Consider the following 23,475-nt stretch of genomic DNA (forward strand, 5'->3'; position numbering starts at 1 on the left):
GAGGATGGGGATGCGTGCAGGAGAGCAGGAACGGGCTGCAGAAAAAGATGTGTGAGCAGTTGCTGTTCCTGCTGGTACTGCTGGCAGTGACATTTAAATGTCAGGATAGCTCCTGTCCTACCAGGAAGGATCAGAGCAGCCACGTGGAAGAGTCAGTATTGACTTCAGTTCCTCACAGGGTTGCACAGAACCTCTTTGTTCATGCCAGCACTTGAGCCTCCAGACACCTCCCAGCCCCCTGGGGACAGTCACAGCTCTGCCAGGGCACTCTGGGACCCCAGCACAACCACAGGCAGGAGTGTACAAGGGCTGGAAACACTGACCTTGAGAGCTCTGCCATGAACCTTCAGTGGAAAACAAAACAAGCCACCTAAACCAGTACCCTCACATGTCTGCCTATGTTCAGTGGCAAGAGATGGGGAAGGTGAGTGTCACTTCTAAAATGCTGAACATATTTCTTTTTAGGTTCCTTGCAGTTTTGCCCACACTGTTCTGATCTGGGTCAGTGCTCCTAGAAGCCACTTCTATAATCCTGTCCTGAAATACTTCCAAAGCTCACATTTCTGTGCTCCTTCCACACAGTCAGAGCTGGATGCTCTTCACCAGCTGTGCTGAACAGACTGATGGGTTTTACACCCCTGCCAGCTCTCACTGCAGAACAAGGAAAAGAAACTCAATGAGAGATTAAATAAATGAAGTGCTGCTTTTTAAACACTACAACAAACCAAAGAGCCAACAGAGAGGACAGATCATTACCTGCCTGTCAGGCAAGAGTTCCCTGGCTCAGTACAGAACTATCCTGAATCACACTGACCACTGATTTAGTACCTCTCCTTGGCCAACACATGCCTTCAAAACAACCAGCACAGCCTGTGGACACTGAACAAGGCACAAGTTCCTCTGGCCACTAGACGTCCCTGTTCCTCCTCTGAAACGCAGCTGTGGATGCTCCCTTCCCTCACTGCACATAATGGAGCTATAAAAAGGAACACAGAAGAAGTGGCACTTTCCCCAGATATAGCACATTCTTATTACCCCATTCATGAATGAAATACATGTGTAATGCTCTCCAGATTCAACTGGCCACCACGAGTGCAATGCCTGCTTCTGTATTACCCGAACTGCAGATTCCCAGAGGTGATTTGGCATGGAGCAATTCTACTGTAAGTCCAGAGCACCCTAGGAAGGAGGCTCCGTGTCCAAGCAAACACCACTCTACAGTGACACTGGATGCTAATTTGAGGCTTGTTACTTCCTTGGTTCAGACATTTTTCAGATACAGACACCCCGTGTTTTATAAGATCAGGCTCAATGCTTTGACTCCTTTCTGTTGCTTTAAAGCAACTGAATGTTGGATGACTGGAAAAAAGAAAAGCACATTAGTTATCTCCCTCCCCCACGCACACACACCGAGATTTGTCTTTGGTATAAAACAAAAGTAAACCTCCCACCAGAGACCTTGGAAATCTTGAACCTTTTTCCCTCCAGGAGGATTTATTACTTTCCAATGAGCGGCTGTTCATGTGCTTCTCCTTCTTGTTCCTATTCATAGGGTCAGATCCTGACTAGCATGCACAACCTCAAAAGAAAAGAAAGACTGAATACAAACTGTTTAAAAAAATAGCCTGTTAGAAGTGTAAGCTAACTAGGGGTTGGCACTGTATCCTACCACACGAGAACTGCCTCCAAGGCCTTACCTTGTAGGCCACGCTGTTGGAAGAGTCCACGATGATGAACAGGGGCTTTCTGGTGAAAGGGTAGAGATCTCCAGGGTGAAGGCTGCAAAGAGAAAGGGACACCTCAGAGCACCACAACTGCTGCACAGCTCTGACACTGCACAAGTGTCTCAGCCACACAGTTGCCCACAGCCAGATAGAAAGCAGACAGATTTCCCACGTCCCAGTCCCCAGATTCATCCTCAGACAGCAACTGCACTATTGTCTATAATATGGGCTGTAGGACTTCTTACTAGTTCAGGAGATGTTTAATTTCTTGAGAAGTCATCCACCACTGATCTGAAGTTTTCCAGTAATTAAGAACTTAATTAACTTACATAAGTAAGGTTGAAGTGTTTAATCATTTAAAGCTGCACATTCATCTCTAAATGTTCAAGCCAACCCCCATTATGATGCCCTGCCCTGAGGAGTCTGAACTCCAGAGGCTTGGATGCATTTTCCTCTGTTAAAGGCAAACTCCTGTGAACGTGCAGGTGTGCACCACGACACTGACCAGTGCATCTCCTTGTAGGACTGGTTGCGCTTGTGGATGGCATCCCCGTTGATGATGTCCCGGTTACTGTTGGTCAGCACACCCCCAAAATCGTAGGGACCTTCATGGGGGAAAAGGAAGCTGAAATCAGCAGGGGAAACTCACCCCTGTTAGACATTCAGTGCTTACACGGAAGGGAGGAAGCAACAACAAATCCCAGAAAATTAAGGGAATCTGAACCACTGCAGTTGTAAGGAGGGGAGAGAGGAATGTGGAGATTTCACTAACTGTATATTCCTTTTTATGCTTTTCTAGAAATTTCAGCATCTATCAAATAGAAGCAAGGAATGCAACTTCATAATTTCTAATTTAGTTATTCGCTATTTACCCACAAACATTAATGCAAGTGATCTAAATATGGGCTCTTGTTACACTATAGAGAAAAAAGATTAAAACCCATTACACATCTGATACAGGAAATTAATACCTTTGTAAAATTACTATATGAGTTTGCATATTCCAGAGTCAGAATTTGATCATAAAAACATAAGGCTAAATGCATCAAAAAGACTAGAAATACTACTGTAATTTGCAGTTCTAACACTGCAAAGGGGAGAAGAGAGAACTCAGAGAATGGCAAAGGCACAACACAGCTTTAACCAGATTTCAAATCTGTAGCAAAGGTTTGTATTTCATGATTTCCAAGTCAGAATTCATAATTTTCACATGCACATGCCCTGGACATGTGTTCCCACTGTAAGCTGAATATTCTGCTAAATTTGCAAAACTAAGCTACCCCTGAATGTCTGATAGAGTGCAAAGACGAAAGCAACGGCTATAAAAAAATATCTAATCCAAGATACCAAGAAATATTTCTGCCATTGGTATGGGTATGAAATATCACTAACTTTAGTAAAATAAAATATTAGAGTTTCCTCATTCTGTCATACATTTGCAGACTTGGCTGACCCACATTTGGCCACCAAATGCAACTTTTTCAGGTTTGGATACAAGGCGCCTTTCCATTTAAGGGAAGCTTTGGGGATACAAAATCAGGAACAGAACAAACATTAATTTAGCACTGTTACAAACACCTCACATGGTCTGCCAAACACACGGCTTGCAGGCAATGCACAGTGCAACTTGCAGCTGCTCTCCCTTTTAATAAGGCAGAACTGTGTGCAGACCACACCACCTTATTAAAAGAATGCACTTGTGATGGATTCAGTGAGCAAAAGCTGCACTCTGGATGTGCAGCTCCTCTGTGACTGAGCCTGGACGCCTCTGCCACAAGGTCTGAAGCTGAAACAACACATGCAGAGAGGGGGACATACCACAGGCTTCAGAGAGCACACTTCAGTTAGGACCTATCACCAAGCTGCAGCAAGAAGTAAAATGTTAAAAGCATTTTAAAAAATCACTGCCACCATCCAAAGCTGACAGGGATTTTTTTTTTTTTTCTTTTAACATTTTGAGAGCTCTATAAATCATGCACTGGGGAGGACAAAGCATGCATCTTATAAAGGAATGCAAGTCTCAAACAGATGAGGTTTTTACAATATTTAGGATGTTAAAAAGTTATTTTGATTTTTTTTCTTGAATTATATAAACAGATCTTTGGACCATGTTTACTTCAGCCAACCAGTTTTCAGCTTTTACATTGCAGCTGCATCCAAATATTCTGCTAGATTGAAAAGAACAGGAGGGTGAGGTGAGGGGAATTGCCAAAAATCATGAGAAGGGCTTGAATTGTCAGGTTAATGAGCGTGCAAATAAACCAGTCCCTGCAGCTGCTTGAGTCCTTTCACCACCCATGTCCTGGCCACACGTTCTCCTGGTGCTGGGCATTGGAAAGAATCACACAGTGCCACTGAGCCATTTTATCAACTTTGTGCTGATGCATCAGCTGAGCCATGTGGTCTTCAAAATTAGGAGGCTTTTAATACTTCAGATGCATCAAAAACTGGATGTGTCCTTTGAAAAGTTCTCAGGTTAATGCACACTAATTAAAACACAAAGATTTAATTATTGTTTGTGGAAAACAAAGGCTATCTTACTAAGTAGACAGGAGAATCGAATTGACTTGTCTTTTTAAAGGAGCTTTGTGACATCTTTCTTGGTCACTTGTCCTGGAACATAAAGAGAATTCAAGCCCTGTTCATGACAGGGAGCATTCCTTTATTGTACCTTCACTATCCGAACGACCTGATGGGAACACGCCCGTGGCAGACAGGTAAATCAGCAGCACGCTGTTGGCAGGCAGCTCCTGCAATGCAAACAAGGGCCCCAGTGCCAGGGGGAGAGAGGTACAAGTTTATTTGAATACTGAATCATCACCTTCATAAACACACTGTCATTATAATTGTGCTATTCTTGCCTCTGGCTGCCCTCCACTCTGCTCTTGGTACATGGATTTGCCCAGCCCCACCACACACACCCCTTCCAACAGGCCTAAAGTGTCACCTCATGAAATGTCTGCAACTTTTCTCCACACAGACCTCTGGGCTGATATCAGAGCTCCAAGCAGCACTGAGAAAGCATCACCTTCAACACAGACTCTATCTATCGAGATCTGAAGCTCTCCAAGATATGGAACCCAAAACTGCCAAGATCCACGCAGACCCCAACTCCCAAAACATCACAAAGGAAGCTTTGTTTACAGTTCCAGTGGGGTACAGTACTTGAGATTCAGTAGCTATACAGTGCTTGAGAGCAACAATCTCCTGATGCACTTCCCTGATTTTGGTTTGTGCTTGGCATGCTATGAAATAAAAGAGTACTCTTTTAAGACTTTTCTATTCTCCAGATCAGTGAAGATCCACATTTCATTCAGTCTCACAAACAGTCCTGGATATTTTTTTATTACAAATAAATTCACCAATTTCACAAACCTTAAATGATGCTGCTAAAAATGTATATAGCTGGCTAAAAGTTGGTTTATAAAGTAGGTATTTATGGGGGTTTTCCCGCCTGGCTGGTTTCTCTGTAGATTCCTGTTAAAAGAAAGAAACAAAATACTTCTAAAAAAAAAACCCTACAACCAGACATTACCAAAGCAGTTTCATAACCCTCTAAACTTCTGTTTATTAGAATGCTCATCTCCAACACACCACCCACACAAATGGTCTGCCCATTCTGCATCTCCTACTACACAGTAAAGCAAGATGCACAGTATTCAAACCAGAGCTTTTTATTATCCCTCACTGAAATTTGTGAACTAAATCTTTCTTACGCTCTCAAGCATCACCCAAGAAATGAGTGACAAAATTCACACTTCATCTCAATTAAATAAATTACAAATCTTCATATTTTCTTTTGGCCCCAGACAGAACACTTGACGCTTTCTCTGAAGGAGATATTAACTTTCAGATTACTTAGTAATCTGAGTCGATGGGTTTGAGCTAACCTTTCCTAATTTCTACTGAAAGTTACTCCACCTTTACTAACCTGCTCTCCACAGTGACAATACCGAAGGAGTACACTACTTAAAACCAATCAGTCGAACAAAAAACCCATTTAAGATGTGTTGCAAGGTTTTTTACTGAAGTGGAACTCACCTGCATTCCAGGTTTGTTCATTTGTGATGCCAAGTTCATGGGTTCCCTCTCCAGGGCTTGCAGCATTCGGAACATGTCAATTGTTAATTCACTGAACTTGACCTGCAAGAGAGTCACACAGTTTATTCTGCCAGATACACATTAAACAGAATTTCTCTGGAATTACTCAGCTAAGAGACTCCACAACACTCCAGAGAGACCATTCTCCTTCAGGGCCATTCTCTGTCAGTGTCATCTTTGAATCTCTAAAGAACTGTGAATGACTTCTAGAAGAGCTCACAGAAGACAAAGTCTATTTGTTACTGATCTACCAGGCCAAGTCACTGCATTGCAGACCCCTGCTTCCAAATTACAGGCTTCTCTGGGATGTGTACAAATCAGGTGCTGAAATGGCTGTGTTCTATGAATTCAGACAAAATCTGACAAAAACAGATGAAGTGTAGTTTAAATACAACTCCCTTGATTACCTGAAAAGAACTCAGAGAGAAGTAATGCAATTTGCAAAACTTCACTATCATTATCATCTAAAAACAGGACCTAGAATATCTTTTGAAAACCTCTTCCTGTTGCCACTGAAGTTGCAATAAGCTGGAGTGAGTCAAATGAAAGCTTAAGTCAAGCTTTTTCTAGATGTATTTTAGAGGTCTCCCATGCTTGAATGTTGTTACAAATAATCCAGTATACAAAAATCAGTTTTATCCACTTAACTGACATGTTGAATATAAACAATAAGAGGTCAATACCATAGGTCTAGTATTTAACATTTCATTTCTAGCTCTTATTTCTGAGAGCCCTCTTCCTCTTGTTATCACTGCAATCATCACAATAACAATATTTCCATGTTCTCCTCTGTTGGAATCCCTGTTGTAGGATCAGAAGGGATGTCATGGGGGACTCCAAAGATGCAAACCCAGGAGCCCAGAATTTCCTTTACCTGGTTGTTGCAGTTCCCAATAATGAGCGCATCTGCAAGAGCAAGCTGTCCCACTATCATGCCCTGCTCCAGCAACGGAGCTCCAGTCTCAGAAAGCCTGTTAGAGGTGATTACAATGGTGTTGTCATCATTTAAAACCATGACAGGGTCTGCCTAAAAAAAGCAACCAGAATAAATCAAGAATTCAGGAATGCATACACATTTCCAGTCAGAGAAGTCCATAGGTCTCAGCACTTACAATAAACATTTCACAAACAAGGCAGCTTTTTAAATTACTTGGCCATACATGTATTTATATATTTGTATGCAGGCTACAGGGTAAAGCCTTCCCACTTGGAAAAGCCAAGTTCTGCAAGAAATACATGGGACAAGCAGATAACTCATGCAGAATGAACTAAATATTCCTACATTCATTATAATTTTAGTTTGCCTATTTTAGCTTGCCTTCCCTTTGAAGAAATGAATAGCAAAGGAGAGTGAATGATAATGCTGCCACCCATCCTGGCAATATTTAAATATTCCTGTGACCGTGTATCAGTGATTCATGGGACACCTGCTTCCCTCACAGATGTGGTGATACAGGAACACTTCCATCAACAAGACAGAAAACTCTGACACAACTACAGGGGATGGCATTCTCACCTCAATAAATGCTGCCACTTCCTGAAGGACCAGGTTCCACTCCACCTGATCTTCAGTATTGAAACGATGCGTGTAGTCTTCAATCTCATCTGACAGCTCCTGATGGAAACAGTTCAGAGACAGTCAGTCCTAGAACCTAACAGGCAGTCAGCAACCTTCTATTTGGTTAGCTGTGCTGGCCTTTAAGAATAATAAATAAATAAATTCCTTGAGAACATATGCAGCACACTCCTAACATGCCAGCCAAAACGCGCTCTTTCAGCAGACAGAATGCCAATGCTACACCGAGTTCTGGCAATGCAAATTGTCTTTTACGTAGGTCCAAATGCAAAGAATATCTGGAGTTAAGTATAATTATCCCACTCACAGCTATGTCACTGGTTATTACCATAAGATATGGATACCAAGGACTCAAATTTCAGCTTGCAAGTAACTTTAAATACCTTGAGAAAAGGGATGGTGTGGCTGGTTTAGCTGTGCTAAGCTAAGCCTGCAGTTCAAGGGAGCTGTGACACAGACAGCAATGCAACCTACACAAAGCTGTCAAGCCCAGGAACTGCTTGAAGAGAGGTTGTCAGAGGGGCTGGGAAGCATATGCTGTGGGGAGCAGCTTGCTGTTCCTTTTCTGCACTTCCAGGGCACCTCCCTGTCTGGGCTGCAGCTATTGGAATATTTTTATTTGCTGTTCAAACAATGCTATCAAACCATTTGATCCTAAAGTGTCATTATTAAATGTCTGAATCACAGAAGGTATTCCCCTATGTTGGATGTCAGATTAGAAAAGCAATGATCAGCAACCCCCCAGCACCTTTATCCTGATTTTAGCATACCTTTACAAGGTCCTTTACAACATCCATCTTGTTGAGCAGGAGACAAACCACGATAAACCTTGCATAGTAACGCAGCTTCTTAACCACTAATTCAGGCCTAGACACAACAACAAAAACACCACAGCCAAATTTGAGATGAAAATAGAACAGAGGCAGGTAGCAGGAGTAAGGGAGGGGAGGAGTTTAACACCAGAGCAGGGCTGAACACTTGCAGATTAAGAGTTCTGACCGAACTCATGTGGTGATTAATAGCCAGTGGCTGCTTGGAGGTTTAGTTAAAATTGAGTACAGGGACATAAAAGTAATTTAAGAAAGCCACAGCCTCCTTACATGAGGGCCATGAGAGTCAGACATCATGGCTGTACTGCAGTATGAGCTGCTGCTCCCCTGAAAGGCCTGATGAGAATCAGATTCCTCTGCTTCAGCCCAGCTGACCCATCTTCCACCCACAGCATTCCAGCTCCTAGCACTGATACTGCTCAGGATTTTAAATGCCAAAATTTGGGACTAATAGCCTTCTATCAGGACCAGGTAATATAATATTCTTCCAGTCATACAGCAAAGCTCTTATTTATCGTGAATTTTTTAATTGTGGCAGAAGGATTAAAAGAAACTTCCTTCAACAACATCGATTTTATCCTAGTTATGCTCCTACAGTTTCTAGCTCCTTGCTGCTTCCACAGCCCTTTCTAGTCTTGAAGAAACAAAGGCCTCCATTCAGACATACCTGTCTTCTTTGTTGACCTGGGAGTAGTAGGACCTCTGCCTAATGGCAGAGTAGAAGGAGAAAGCCTCGTTGAGATAGCTGGTCTCAGAGGTGCGCAGGCTGCAGGGAACAAGGCCATCAGCTCACTGCCCAGAGGGAAAGCCGTGCCCAACCCGCCCTTCCTGCCCCCTCAACATCCTGGGCAGCCAAGGCACAACTCCCTCCTCTTGTGTCATCCTATGACAGCCAGAGGCTCACTCTGGGAAGGCAGGTGTCAGAGCTTGGAGCCCGTTTCAGGTAACAAAGCTGCCCATCTCACACCTGCACGTACAGGTGATAGGGTCACTGAACAGTTTAAAGGAACATCAAGCTCCCAAACTTGTAAATCACACTTTTGCACAACAATCCAATGCAGCACGCAGGGAGGACACTTTGGAGGCAGGAGGAAGTCCTTGGGCAGTACCAGTGTGACCAGCAACGTGGCACCAGGCTCACAGGGGCCCTTCCCTGCAACACCCCATGCAGTCCCCAGGGCCCTCAGCCCAACCACTGATTCCTCCTGACTGAGCATCCACACATTTGCCATGCAGCTGCCACTAACCCTGCATTGCCCACTGAATCCTCTTCTGTGCTTACTTACTAATAATGGTAATAGAGCTGCCCAATCTTGGAAGCAATTTCCCCAATTTGCCACCTCTTCAACCCATACCGATTGTCCAATACTTGTCTATGTTGCAAGAGAGAAAAGAAAGATTAAAAGGATTCCCAAATTTCCCAGAACATCTCACCAGACAAGACAAAGAGCCATTGCAGGAGCAAATTCAGCCTTCATTACTGGTACAGCACCAGCAGCCCCTCACAGAGCCAAGAGCACACACACCCCACAACAAGGGCCACTTATCTTGCATAAACTTGCCAGAACCAGACTTAAGTGTGTTGCACAAAATGCACACAACAAAAGGTCACAACTTCCCAGGAGAACACTCAGACTGTGCAGCCAGAGGAAGGTGTGAAGGATCAGAGCCCACACTGCAGCAAGAGACTTCACACCATTCCAGATTGTGCTCTGCAGAATCCATCACCTCCCCAGTAAGGAATTAAAGCACCACACACTCAGGTAGAGCAAAAGGATTTGTTGAAAAAGTCACACTGAACACTCTGCAACATTTTAATTCAATAGACTGTGAGCACTGCAGGAAGTGGCTGTTCCCTCCCTTCATGCTTGAACAGCACAGTGAAATCTCAATCTTAGCTGGGGCCCTGGGCATTCCAGAGATTAAACCCACACAACTCATCTGCCTCCAACATTTCCTTACCGGTGCTGCTGTTGGAACTTCCAGAGTTTGGTGTAAACATCAAATGTTCGCCCAAAATAGGATTGCCACTGCTTCTGCCCATACTGAGGTAAATCCCTGCAAGAGAAGTGACAAAAGAATTAGGAAGCAGAATCCAGTCAGCCCAACATGACAGAAGCATGTTTGTGTCAAAGTCAGAACTGCTTTGTTCAGGATTCATTTGACATACTTAAGAATTCTGACTGCACCCAAAACTACAAGAACCATGATTGCCAGAGTTTCTCAAAACCTGTTGTTCCTGGATCTCTCCAAATAGGAAATGATCATGTTACTATATGCAACAGGTGTTTGGAAACATCTTACAATTTTGCTAAAAGAGAAACAATTTTATGGTAATGTGCACAGAAAGACAGATTGGATTCTTGAAATATAATGCAGAAAAACCCTACCCAAGAGCAAGCAGAATAACCCAATGGAAATTAGTTAATTTAGACTGATAATATTTACTATTACTCATTAAGGAAATAACCTTTTTCAAACTGGTATGGCTGTGTTTCAGAAACAGAGCCTATTTCATCACACACAAAACCACTGCCCCAGTACCAGGTCAGGCAGCATATGGATGCTCACAGTTCACATTCACTGGGTTCTGTTACACCATCACCACGTTTGTCACCCTCTAACTCACAGTTACACGTGACACAACCTGAGCACTTTTGGTTTTTTTTCTTGTCAAGTCTCCAAGGTGAGTCAGTCAACCCAGTTCAGTTCTGCTCTCTCACCTCCCCTCAATTTCCATGCTGTGGTGTATTTCCACCCCACAACTATGACATATTCCCAAGGATTTTGGCTGTAAAGATTTGTGCTCTCAACCCTCACTCCTCCCATCTCCCAAGAGAAAAGTGGATCTTGAAACAAATGCAGAGGAGACCAAACCCGAGTGCCACTGAACACACATTCCCTGCACATCTACACCAAAGCTCATTCAAAGGAGGTACACAACTCTACAAGAGGAAGCAGAACAGCTTTTCCGAGACAGAATCCTCTTGGATTTGATTCAAGATTGATTTCCACAAGGAATTCTTTCTCAAATCACTGTACTGGTTCATGTAGCACCTTCAGCAGACAGAAAAGCAGCACATTCCACTTCCAGGGCTGGAGGGTAGAGACCAAGGGAAGCACCACCTTTAGAAACCTTGCCATGTTCTCTGAAGGAGCCAGAGAAGCAGAGCAGCACACAGCATTTCAGAGCAGCATTCTGGTCTGTTTCTGCTCACTGTAATTGCTTTTAACAGCACCCGAGGTAGGAAAGGAAATTAATATTCCTCTGCTCATCAGCCAACTGTACTTCCCACACAGCTTGAAGGGACCTAGCTCAGCTACTACAAGTAAAATGAATCCCTTACCAGCTACAGCTCTTACCAGCCTGGAAAAGCATTCCAGTACTTGCTGCTGATATTCCATGAAGATGCCAAGGAATCTGGGCAGGATTTTATCAAATTTTTAAAAGAAATCACTTCAAACTTGCAACTGGCTGCTCAAAATCTTGCAACGTATGTTGGTGTAGCAAGGGGTAAACAGGAATATAAATATGTGCTTCAGGGTACCAACATCTTCATTCAAGTACAGCATGATAAAAACACATGCAAATTTAAAGCATTTTCTGCAAGGAACAACTCACCACCTTCTCTTGTTGTAAGAGATGTAAACATTTTAGCTAAACAAAAGAAGCCAAGGCACTGTCCAAACACACACACCCAAGATACAGCACAGACTTCAACACAGCAAGAGGCAGCTATAATTTAATTAGCACATCCACAAGATTCAATGTTAAAGTGTATTTAAAAATGCATAAATACAAAACACTAAAATGGATAATTAAAAAAAAAATGATACAAATCAAAAGTTCCCTGGCACTAGCTTACAGAATGACTGAATTAACAAGTTGACTTGAAGAACCTGAACCCAGAAAAACACCCTTCTCTCAAACACTGGTATCTGCACAAGCTAAGCAATAAGCAGAGGTACCTATGGGCTGATGATACTCATGCATCTATCCCTCATCAGTCAGCTAATTAACACACTCTAAACCTCACCTGTCACCTCCACCACCTTCTCTGCACAAGCCTAAACATTCCAACATAACCTAAACATAAAGCCCAGCTCAAGTCACTGTGCTGCATCAGATTTGAGTATGTGGAAATGAGGATGTTTTCAGAAGCCTCTGGGAGTGCAGTGTCCGTGTGTCTGGCCACTGCTGTGTGTCCACACGGATATTCCTCAGCAGCCTGCTCGCCTAATTGCAGCTGGCATAGCTGCACAATACCATGGATTCCTCGGCTCCCCAGGGAATGGGAAGGATCTCCATGGAAACAGACAGTAGCACTTGTTCTTTTGATAGTATTCTGACATGGCTGTAATAAAACTTCATTTATGACAATACATTACTGTGGTTTCACTACAGCTTTTTGCAGACAAGAGCTGCCCTTCCTGCCATCCCTCTACTGCTCTGTGCTGAACATCACACATGCTGCTCTCATCTACAGAGAAATTTTACCATGAGAAAGGATGCATAAGCAAAAGAGGACATTTAGTGCAGTTTTTTTAATAGAACATGGGGACGTGCATTATTTGGTGAGAAATAGCCCAAAAGAATCCCAAAAGCCTCAGCTGAGTGCAGAGTGGGCTTTGAACACAGCTCCTCCCACCAAAGGAGACAGGGAATGCATGACCCAGAAGCAATTATACACCCAATTTGAGAGCTCAAGACCTATATTACAGCAAGACTTTTTGCTACTTGCAGATCTACAGAAGGGCACCAGAGCAGTGAGGAGAGACAAAGGCAGCAGGTTTTCCTGTGGTGTGCCCAGCCCAGGCTGCTGGCATCAGGAGGGCACCTGCTCTGGCAGAACACCACTACAGGAGGGATAAAGGGGCAACCAAACGAATCCCAGTGCAGAGGAGGGACTGGAGACTTGATCTAGGACACTACAATAGCCTGCAACAACAAGTGGAAACCATTTCCAATTTCTTGGCTTTTAAAACATTCCAAATGGGACGTGAAGACAAACTCTGATGTTCTAGAATGATGGGTTTCTCACACTGGGCACAGAAGACAGGTTCTCTTGCTGCACTAGTGTGGCTGGTGGATAAATTTCACAGACAGACCAGAATTTTATCCAATTCTTGCTGTACTCTTTGTCTCCACAAAGACCAGCACTACTTATATGCTCATAATTAATTCTCTGTCAGTTCATTTCAGCCACGCTGCCAGATAATACTGGCTGAAACCCAATTAAAGGTGCTGAGGTGTGCTTGGCCAGTGCCACATGGAAGTTGTCACACGGGGACATTAAAGATGTTGAGAACATCCTAGAGACTCATCAGTAAGCTTCAAAGAGGAAGGCTACAATAACTGCAAGTTTAACATTCAAAGCTTTAAATACATTCACAGTTTTGACAGGTGATAAAAAGAGACAATTTCCTTTTATGCTCACGGGCTTGTAGTAGTTACAGGCTCCTGTTCCCAGAACCTGAGCTGCAGTGGGATAAAAGGGCTGTGGCACAGAGCCAGGAGGTACCCCCTGAGCCTCCTTTCCTCCATGCTGAGCCTCCCCAGCTCCCTCTGCTGCTCCTGGTGTTCCAGACCTTTCCCCAGCTTTGTTCCCACCCCGGACATGCTCCAGCCCCTCAGTGTCTCTCTTGCAGTGAGGGGCCCAGAACAGGACAAGTTGCCTCACCAGTGCCCAGTACAAAGGGACAATCAATTCCCTAAAACACAGCTGTGGAAAGTCTTTTAATTCCTTGAAGTTTCAGGCTTCTTTGTGATACTGAGCACATTTAAGCACTTTTTAACATCTAAAAGAAAATACCAGTGACAATACATCATGACAAAATGCTTCCTTACACCCTCCCTCTTCCCAGCCTTTTTCAAGAAAAAAGCAAGTGGGAGTGGGGAAAGGGGAGAAGAGAGCCATTGCAGCATACTTCATTAACAGTTTATTCTAACTTATAGCCCAGGATAGAGACACTATGAAGACAACCCCCCTGGGTTATCCCAGCAGGCATGGCCACAGGAGATGCTATCACTGGGAGCACGAGCACAAAGTACACTTTCGAGCAGCAACCTTGGCAGACCATCATATGTTTTCCTCAAATGCTGTATTTGGCATCTGTATTGAGAAGAGAGGAAGGAAATGCTACTGAAACAAAGACGTGGCAGGCTGAGCCCTTGCAATTTTTGGCAGCAGCAACAGCTAAGCAGCTGCCAACACAGCTATAGGCTCAGCTCCCTGTAGCTGAAGTGCCCAGAGGAGGTTTTGGGAAGGAAATCATTGCTCTCCTCTCCCTCCCCCATCACTTATTTTCTATGAAACGTGGTAGGGGCAAGAGAATAGCATGAAACACAGCAGCAAAGACCATCATCATCTTCAAAACAGGTGGTGTCAGACATGAATCAAATGCCTTTATTATGCTGGAGGGAAAAGCAAGCAACTGGACTAAGAATTGGGATGCTTGCCAAGACATTTCCAGGTGAACTCCCCAGAGAACAAGCACTAACAGGGCAGATACCTGAGAATTATAATGTTGCTTTATCCTGTCATTATGCCCATGGGAATCACAGGTCTTAGAGGTGAAATGGTGGTCAAGTGTAAGAAGCAACCGTATCAGGTTACAGTAAGGACAGGGGCAGGTTCTTGTTCTGCAGTGTTCCTATTTCCACACAGCAGAACTGGCTGCTTAATCCCATCTCTATTTTTATTTTCCATTTTCTTTTCATTTAGCTGGACAAGAAGGTTTCTTTCTAGAAAAGTACCATGGACATACTGAGAAACTCCATCTCTCATCTTGATATCTGATACAAGCACTACCTCCCTCCATGGCCAAAGGAGACACAGAATGGCTGGAGGTTCTCTGCCACCTCTCTGATCTGAACTGGAGCAGCACACAGCCACACATGAACTGTGTTCATTTGTACTCTTCAGTGACTCAGGCCAAAATTTCAAGCACAATCTATCAGAAAGCCAGTGTAATGTCATATATAGTCCTGGAAATCCTGGTCTCAAGATCTCAGACCTTTTGCCTTAGGCTGTCTTTCATGGGAGGGGGTCAAACTCAACCACCAAGAACTCCTTGTCTCTACTGCCCATTTGCCATTCATATTTTGGAGCACAAAATGTTTGTTTTGGATTTGGTAATCAACTTCTAAAGCACATGAAAGGATTACCAATAGCGGGGGGCGGAGGAATTAAAAGCATCTTTGCTAACCATCTGTGTTTGACTAACAGCAAGCTATAAGGGCCCAAACATACAGCATTACTCAGAGACCAGTAAGAGGCTGAACTGCCAACCAGATATGAGCTCAAAGCCCTGTTACTTAAGAGACTCTACAGCAAAGCTTAGAAATAAAGCAGCTTTGGATACATGCTGTTTAACTTAGCATATATTGACATAAACAGGATACCCATATTACTGTCCAAACGTGTATTCCCCCTGCAGACAAAGCAGTTGAACTTTCCAGCTGTTGTTGCAGCTGCTTAGTAGATAAATGTAGATTTTACCTTTCTCCACAGTTCAGATTAAGCACTTGTTCCACCACACACATACAGGGTATGGTTTCGATGTTTCTGTTTATCACTTCCTAAATTTCTTCCCCAAGGATATTCCCTCTCCTCCTTTCCTCCCACCCAGACCAATCCTCTTCATTGCTTTCTTTGTCCAGAGAGACAGTAGTGCTTTGGATATGCATGCTGTGAACTGCACACAGTCACACCTAATCCTTAATTGTGGCCTTCAAACACACCATTTCAGCAATAATCACATCAATTTAATGGGATTTTCAACTTCTATTTACTATTGACTGGAATCTCTGTTCCTACAAACATTCCTACATACCTGGTCCAAAAGTACCCACACAGAGGTGCATTGTTCTCTCCTAAACAAACTTACTGGGTTTGGGTTTGAAATGTTCACTGACTTCAGCATCACACACTGCAGTGTGTGTGTTCCAAGGCTTTTCTGAAGGAATACTGTCAAAAATCCACTAACCTTAAGCCATTGAAGAGCTGCTTAGATTTATCCAATAAGTAGCAAAAGTCTGTCACCGTTTTTCTCTCTGCTTGAGGAATATCATCTTCAGCTCCCCCTGATGACATGATTTCTTTTAGGGCAAGCTCAGTCCTATGAAGAAAAAAAATAGCCACATTATTCAAAAATCAAGGGCTGCTATGAACTCATCCAGACTGAGATGCATGTTCAGTTCCATGGGGATGTAACACAGAGCATGCAGTTCTCCACAGGTTACTCTTCTCAAGACTCATTAAAAAAAATAGCTGAGAATCAAGGCATTGGACTAATTACTGCACAATGCACTAGTTAACAAAGCAAAATTAAAAGTAACAGTGGTACAATAGTCACAAAATAAAATAACTCTGAGGACTGTCCTCACAAACACAAAACTGACAAAGAAAGGACTGTAGCACAAACAGCACTTGGATTTCACACTTGGACAAATAAATCCTCTCCAAATTTGCCTTCTGCAGAGGTACTTATCCTGCAGCTGTATTTAGAGACCAGCCTCACTTCTCTTTACATTTCATTTTCTTCTGTAACTGCTGAAAACTGCAGTTCAATAGCTCCTATTGCTAAAACAAGACAAATTCAGCCAGAATGCTAAAAAGTACTCTACCTTCCTTCCTCTTTGCATCCTCATGACTGTTTAATTCCATGCCTTGCACTGCCCACAATCATACCTGCAAATCCATTTTTATTCTTCATGTGAGTAAAATGTTATATTGTACAATAATCACCTGAACAAAAAGCTAAGATCTAGTGTACATAACTGTAGTATTGAGTAAGGGAATATGAAAGCTTATAGAGGCAGAGTGGCTTTAAAAAAAAAATCTTACTCCAAACATACACAGATATCAAATTATCCTTCTGAGCATACAAAGATGAGCTACAGATTTTGCAGCAGAAACAACAACCAAACATTTCTGGAAATGGCTGCTAGGGTTTCAGCTCTGCCAAGCTCAGGATTTTCGTGCAAGATAAACACACCTCTGAGTGGGCACACGCAGAGCTTTTACTTCCAGCAGCTTCTCTACCAGTTCTGGTAAGTGCAACAAGTTTCCATTTGTGCAGCAGCTCTGTTTGGATGCTATTTGCACAAAAAATTGCCTACATGTCCCAGTCCAAGCCAGGAAATGGCAGAGCTCACTCTTTCCAGCCATCGGGAAGCACCCAGAAGCATCTTTCAGCAACTGCCACCAAAAAATCCTTCACAATAACTAAAGAGGCTTCAAAAATGCTTCCCTGAACAAATACCTCATGCCTAACAAATGCAGGAGAAACTGGAAGTTCCCACCCAGCTTTTGGGGTAAGTTAGAGGGCCACCCTGCCAACCAAGCAGTCTCATGATTTCCCAGTTTAGACAAGATGCAGCCCACATAGACTTTTTTTACACACCCATGTAACAGCACACCAGAGCTCCAGTGCAAGGCCATGGGGGCATGGCACAAACCTGTTGAAGAGCTCCAGAAAAAGGTAAAAAGTGTCTCTGCATTGTCAGGTAACTGCAATATGGGTGCCAGAGTCCAAAACACACCATCCAGATGTCACAAGCTTCGGCATGAGCCTGGCAAGGACGTGAAGATTGTGAAGCCCCAGCCTGTGTCTGAAAGCTCTGAACATTCACATTTACACAGCACAGAACAAACAACACCAAGTACTCAAAGCGCCAACATATGAGATTGAAGCGAACAGTGAGACCTCAAAAACAGATGTCAGAAGTAGCCAGGAGGTGATTCAGGAATTTCAGGAAGAGGGACAATACCCCAGGTCCCGTGCAGCAAGGGTGACTTAAATCCTGCAGCGAGCCCGTAGGTCTGTGCTCCACCGTGGCAGTCCAGGCACTCCAGCTTCAGATACATTTGCAGAAATTGAGGAGCTTGCTTAAGTTGCAAAGTATGTTTCATACAGTCTAGATAGCAGTCTTTTAATTTAATGGCAGTGAATTTTATTTTACACTATCCGTAAGTTATACTACTCAACAACCCCAACCACTGCCAACATAAACTGTGTTAGCCCTGGCACAGGCAAATAGCACCAACCAGGCTTTGGGTTGTTTTTTAAAACCAAGTAGTTCTCACATGCAAGGACTTCACCAGACCCACTGTGAAGAGGCCATTTATGCAATCAATAAAAGATACACAAGAAAATCCATAGCCTGCCAATGTGAAAGGTATTGGAAGGAAGGAAAAATAAGCGAGGCTGGATTTTCCAGCTGACAGAGAAGGAAAATAAAATTAGTTATCTCATGCACTGTTTTTGGCTTATCATGCTCTGTAGGGGGGTGGTATTTGGTGCTGTACAAAGGAAGAGCCACTATCAGGAGCAGCTCAGGAAAGGAGGAGGTGCTCCTGCACTAAGGACTGTGTTGTAATGCAGCAGCAGCACAGACAGGAGGGAGAATTATTATTAGAACAGCAAGTGGGCACAGTAAAGGGAGGAATACAGCTCCTGACATCGCCCTTTCCTGAGGGACTGCTCAGCTCCAAATGAACAACATAAATAAAAAAGCAACCAAGAGCACATCCACAACGGGCACCTCTCCTTCCCTTTGATACTAGAAGTTATCACATGGATCTGTGCTCGTCTGCAGACAGACAGTTCTCCCAGTTTTGACAGCCCAACTATACCAGGAATATCACCTACTTAATTTCTTATTCTCTGTTTGATGCTTTTTGCTTTCTTTCATACAAAAGAAACTGTTGGGGCTGTTTTGCATGACAATTTCTCTTAAGTAACACATTAAAAAAAATGATCTCCAGAGTCTGCAGAAGGAGACATTGAAACACTGGTTTAAAAGACTGTCAGAGTAAGTCAGAAAATGGTGGCTTCCAGCAGAACTTATTATTCTCTCAAAGATTTTGCCAACTCCTCAGGCCATACAAGGCAGAAAACCTGTGCTAGCCAAGCCCCACACTTGGTGTGCCAGGTTCTTCCCTACAAGCTCTCAGAACACACAATTCTAGGTTTGCTTAATGCAATACATTATTAGGTTTTACAAATTCATCTCATTGCAGGACCCAGGGTAGCAGAGCTTCACAGACATCCCAGAGGATGGCAGGTAAAGCTGGAGGGCAGCAGGAGGAGGGATACAGGACAGGGACAGTTTCACGGTGCTGGACAGTATTTTTAAAGTCAGATGTCACTTACATCACACACGTCTCCACTTCCCTGTGGTTTGCTGTCTTTTGGCTACGGTTTTCCAGGCTTAGCTGGAAGGGAAAAAGAGTGCTGGAGTTAATGGTATGCACTCCCCACTGGCCCTGCCCTGGGATTCAGAGCAAGGCGAGCTTTGTGAGCTGTGAGGGAACGCTCCGGGTCAGGGAAATCAAGCTGACAATGCAAGTCCAGCATGGAAATGTTCAATAAGTGCATTACATCCTCTTAGATTTGCTATATAGCCGGGATCACTGTAAGCTGCCATTCAGCTGCCTGCTGGAAGGGGAGGGTCAGACCTTCCCACCCAATGTGTATGAGCAAATAAAATCTCACACACTGAAGGTGCAGCCGTGGTGTGACCAGAGGGCACAGTGGACAGGAGGATGGCAGGGGTCTGTAATCTCATTTATCAGTGAGGACAGGTAAAATCAGGAGCAGTTTGCTGAAGCTGCACAGCAGTTGGCTGGATGTGGCACCTCGACCTCCTGACAGAGCACTTGTGCAACCCAACTGCCTTTTTTTTAAGCCATCACTACTTCTCAGTTATGTAATCTTGACTCGTTTTAAAATGCTTCCCACTCCCTGCTCAGAGGCACAAGTGGTAACCAAAAACCAAAAGCAAACACTTTGTTCATCTCTCTTGTTGATACAGGATTTCCCCCAAACTAAGATGTTCCTAGAACTGCTCTCTACAGAAACCAGTGGTGGAAAACACATCCCAGTCTATCAGGATTTTAAAGCTGTCAAACCTTGAGTCAGAGACCAGCTCTCTTTCCGTTTTTCATCCTTACACATCTCCCACAGCATCACTGCCAAAAGGGGATGTGACACAAAGCCCAGCTGGTATCTATTTCTTATCTGCAAATTAACAACAGATAATACTGAGCTCCTGATCGTTCACACACAAAGCCTGGAACCATCATGCCTCAAAATTCTATCAAAAAACAGCTGATCTTACCTTCACCAAGCAGGATGCCTACCTTGGCTCCCTCTTTGCCTGTCCTTTTCTTCTGCAGACTGGCACACTCATGTCTCATGTTTTCTTTCAACGCTATACTGCACGTTTTGGGAAAACCATCTGTGTGTTTCCATGTGATCTGCTCAGAGTGCTAGTCCTGACAGAGCCTCAGACAACACAAAATGCATTAGAAACCAAATTCATTCCTCTTACCAGAATACCTAACTCTCCATCAAGAGCCACTGCCCTGAAGTTCCCAAGACAGCACTCGGTTCTGCCCGAGAAACACTGAAATAAATAATTAGTAATTCCCCCAGACAGGCACTGAAAACCTCACAGCCTGCTGGAGTCAGGAATTCAGAGGGAATGGCAATGAGCAGTTATACATCAAACCATTTCTTTATAAAATGGGGGGGGGGGGGGGGGGGGAAGATTTCTTTATTACTCCAAGGTTTTTTAGTAAAATTTGGAACAAATCAGACATTCCTCACCCCAACCACTGTTCACCTCAGGGCACGTCTGCACTGCAGTGGCTGCAGCTCTTGCAGACATATCCAGCTCCTTTTCCAGCAGCTCGTTGGATGCTGCAGGAGGCATCTGGGAGCAGGCTGAGCCCACACCTGAGCTCCTGGCAAGGCTCAGTCCCAGGGGACAGCAATGCCCAGGGCCAGCTCAGACAACAAGCACAGTGTTTGTGTCCCAGCTCTGCTCAGTGCTCTGTGGACGTGCACAGGGACTGCACAAGGAAAAGGACACAGCCTGGGCTTTGGGGACGCTTCTGTCTGAATGCCACAATGATAAGCAACTTTAACTTAAGAAACAGAAACAAGTAGCTGTGGCATTTAACTGATAATGCTGGTCAAATCATGTTCTCTCTGCCTGGAAGTTTGATAACTTGAAAGGGCACTAAAGAGAAATTAATTACCAGGGTGAAAGCCTGATTTCATGTACAAATTACAGCGTGGCTGACAAAAATCACCTGCAAATGCAACTAGGTCTAGCAACTACCTCCTATTGAGAATTCTCCAAGAAACTGGTTCTCCCACTAAAGTACACATTTTTACAGCTAACTTGCAAAAATACTGTTACCTCTAAAGACTAGGCAAGAGGCAAGCAATTTTAAAAAAATGATAAAAACACCCAAAGCCCAGTGAGCCTGTGTATGAACACACCCACACTCCTGGGCACGAGCAGTCAGGGCCAGGGAGCCTGGTCCCACATTGACCTGGATTGATCCTTCCCTCTGCATCCCAACAAACCCAGCTCTGCCCAGCACAGGGAAAGCTTCCACTGCCCTGGGGCTCCACACGTTCTGAGGGGCTGGCAGATGCTTCCTACAACACAACAACTTTCTTCTGTCTGTCCTTCCATTCAACAGATGCACTAAACACATCACTCTACTCCAACTTCTTTTGATTTTTTGAAAATTACTCACTAGATAATCTTTAGGACCTTTCTCCCTAGATCAAAAGACAAGGGATTTAAAAGCTGCTTGGAGTAGAAGAAAAAAAAGAGAAAGCAGCAGGCAGGGGATAAATAAGAAAACAAGGTAAACCCACACACACACACATTCCCCAGCTGCACACTGCTGTGGCCAGGGAAGTGGCAGAGAGCAGGCACTCACAGTTACACAAGAACTGTTATACAAGTCACACACATTTTATTACTGCAAACTGAAAGTTTACTACTCTCACATGAACGCATAATTCCTTCCTCAGCACATCACTAGATGAGACGATCCGCAAACAGCCTCACAGCCAGACCTCAGAGTTAAGGGCAGCTGTCACCTCTGCATTACCTGTGACATCTCATCAGGAACAGCCTCATCACTTCCTGTAGGAAAATAGGCAACACCACAAATGCAACTCCATTCTGAGTCAAATGAGTAGGAAAATACAACATGCAGTGTCAATCCCATTATTTTAACTTCAAGTAAGCGCTTCGTCTGTAGAATCAGGCTTTTCATATGTTTCAGACGTCTTTAAAAATCCTTTCACTGCTTAGAAGCACACCTGTCTGTATCCAGAACTGCAGCTTTGGCTTATTTCTCTCAGAAAAATGCGGAGGTGCTCATTAACATCATGCCATGGAAACCGTGTAGTCCCTTCCTGCCTCCTACACTGAGATCATGGAAGCCACACCTCAGCAGCAGACTCCTCTGAATTCACTCTGGGCAGACTCACTTTGAACACAAGAGACATGATCTCACCATGGGATGCACGTGGCCTTCAATCGCCTTCAGAACACAAAACTTTTGCTTCTCTTCTTTATGTTTCTGCCACTGACAATTTGTTCCACCTTTGTCTGTTCTGCGCCCTCTGTGATCCCTCTTTCACTGCAGTTCACGACCTTGTGTGTATAGGATGAACAAAGGGCACAGGCTAAAAATGTCATCACAGTTGGGCCTCTGCTCTTGTACTGACTTCACTGGTTTGCTATTAAAAATAGGCTCAAGCTCAAAGTCAAACCAAAGAAGAATTTCTGGGTCATCAGAGTCTGGGAATCTCCAGAAGATGGTGCAGAAGCAACGTGGAAGAGGACACAAGTGTTTCTTTTCATCCAATTCAAATCATGAATCTGTCGTGGTGCCTGCATACCACCTACATGGTACTTAGCAGTCATTTGCTTTGTATGAAAGAGCAAAAGGAAAAAACCCACCAGGCTGGCCCACTCTTGGCAGAGGTGGGAGGGTAGAAAGGAGACAGAAAAACACCATCAGCTGTGGCAGTGAGCTGTGTGTATTTACATTTCACAGGCTGAACTATTTAGTGGTTTATTTACACACAATGTTCTTGGAGCAGCTAAAATGCCAGTTGTGTTTTATCTCGATTTTGTGGCAATGAGCATAAGCCACAGAATCATAGGAAGAGTCTGCAAATGAGAGATGAACCCCCTACATCTGGAAAAAGCACATAAGCCACTGTGAGAAAGGAGGGAGATTTTGGGAACACAGGCACAACAAGGGCTGAAATGCATTCGTTATGACAAGACACCAAAATACAATCCAGGGAGACTCAGTAAAGCAGCGACCCAGTCACAATGCAAGAGCTCGTGCTGCAGGGATTGCACATCCCAGGGTAACCCTCAGAGCCAACCCACGGCACAGCACGGCAGCCT

General features: G+C 43.9%; 1 protein-coding gene across 18 annotated transcripts in view; it reads right to left on the bottom strand.

Moving 5' to 3' along the window:
* Positions 1-23,475, bottom strand: part of SCAI (suppressor of cancer cell invasion) — a 37,130-nt gene that overhangs the window by 9,483 nt on the left and 4,172 nt on the right. For 7 of the 18 annotated variants that reach the window (XM_088177611.1, XM_088177615.1, XM_088177616.1 and 4 more), the window contains exons 2-15: positions 19,392-19,453; positions 17,943-18,091; positions 16,221-16,352; positions 10,194-10,289; positions 9,518-9,604; positions 8,899-8,997; positions 8,172-8,268; positions 7,342-7,440; positions 6,700-6,852; positions 5,766-5,867; positions 5,100-5,201; positions 4,396-4,474; positions 2,230-2,329; positions 1,698-1,779 (exon numbers count right to left, since the gene is read on the bottom strand). In XM_088177611.1, coding sequence (XP_088033737.1) covers positions 1,698-1,779; positions 2,230-2,329; positions 4,396-4,474; positions 5,100-5,201; positions 5,766-5,867; positions 6,700-6,852; positions 7,342-7,440; positions 8,172-8,268; positions 8,899-8,997; positions 9,518-9,604; positions 10,194-10,289; positions 16,221-16,327 — 1,203 coding nt within the window. In that variant the 5' untranslated portion in view covers positions 16,328-16,352; positions 17,943-18,091; positions 19,392-19,453. Of the gene's footprint in view, positions 1-1,458; positions 1,580-1,697; positions 1,780-2,229; positions 2,330-4,395; positions 4,475-5,099; positions 5,202-5,765; positions 5,868-6,699; positions 6,853-7,341; positions 7,441-8,171; positions 8,269-8,898; positions 8,998-9,517; positions 9,605-10,193; positions 10,290-16,220; positions 16,353-16,860; positions 16,925-17,942; positions 18,092-19,391; positions 20,321-20,380; positions 20,718-22,156; positions 23,295-23,475 lie in introns of those variants that run through there. The other 11 variants (XM_088177617.1, XM_088177613.1, XM_088177608.1 and 8 more) reach the window with 9 other exon arrangements.

This window comes from Sturnus vulgaris, chromosome 22 (assembly GCF_052056855.1).
Source record: "Sturnus vulgaris isolate bStuVul1 chromosome 22, bStuVul1.hap1, whole genome shotgun sequence".
NCBI classification, from domain to species: Eukaryota; Metazoa; Chordata; class Aves; order Passeriformes; family Sturnidae; genus Sturnus; species Sturnus vulgaris.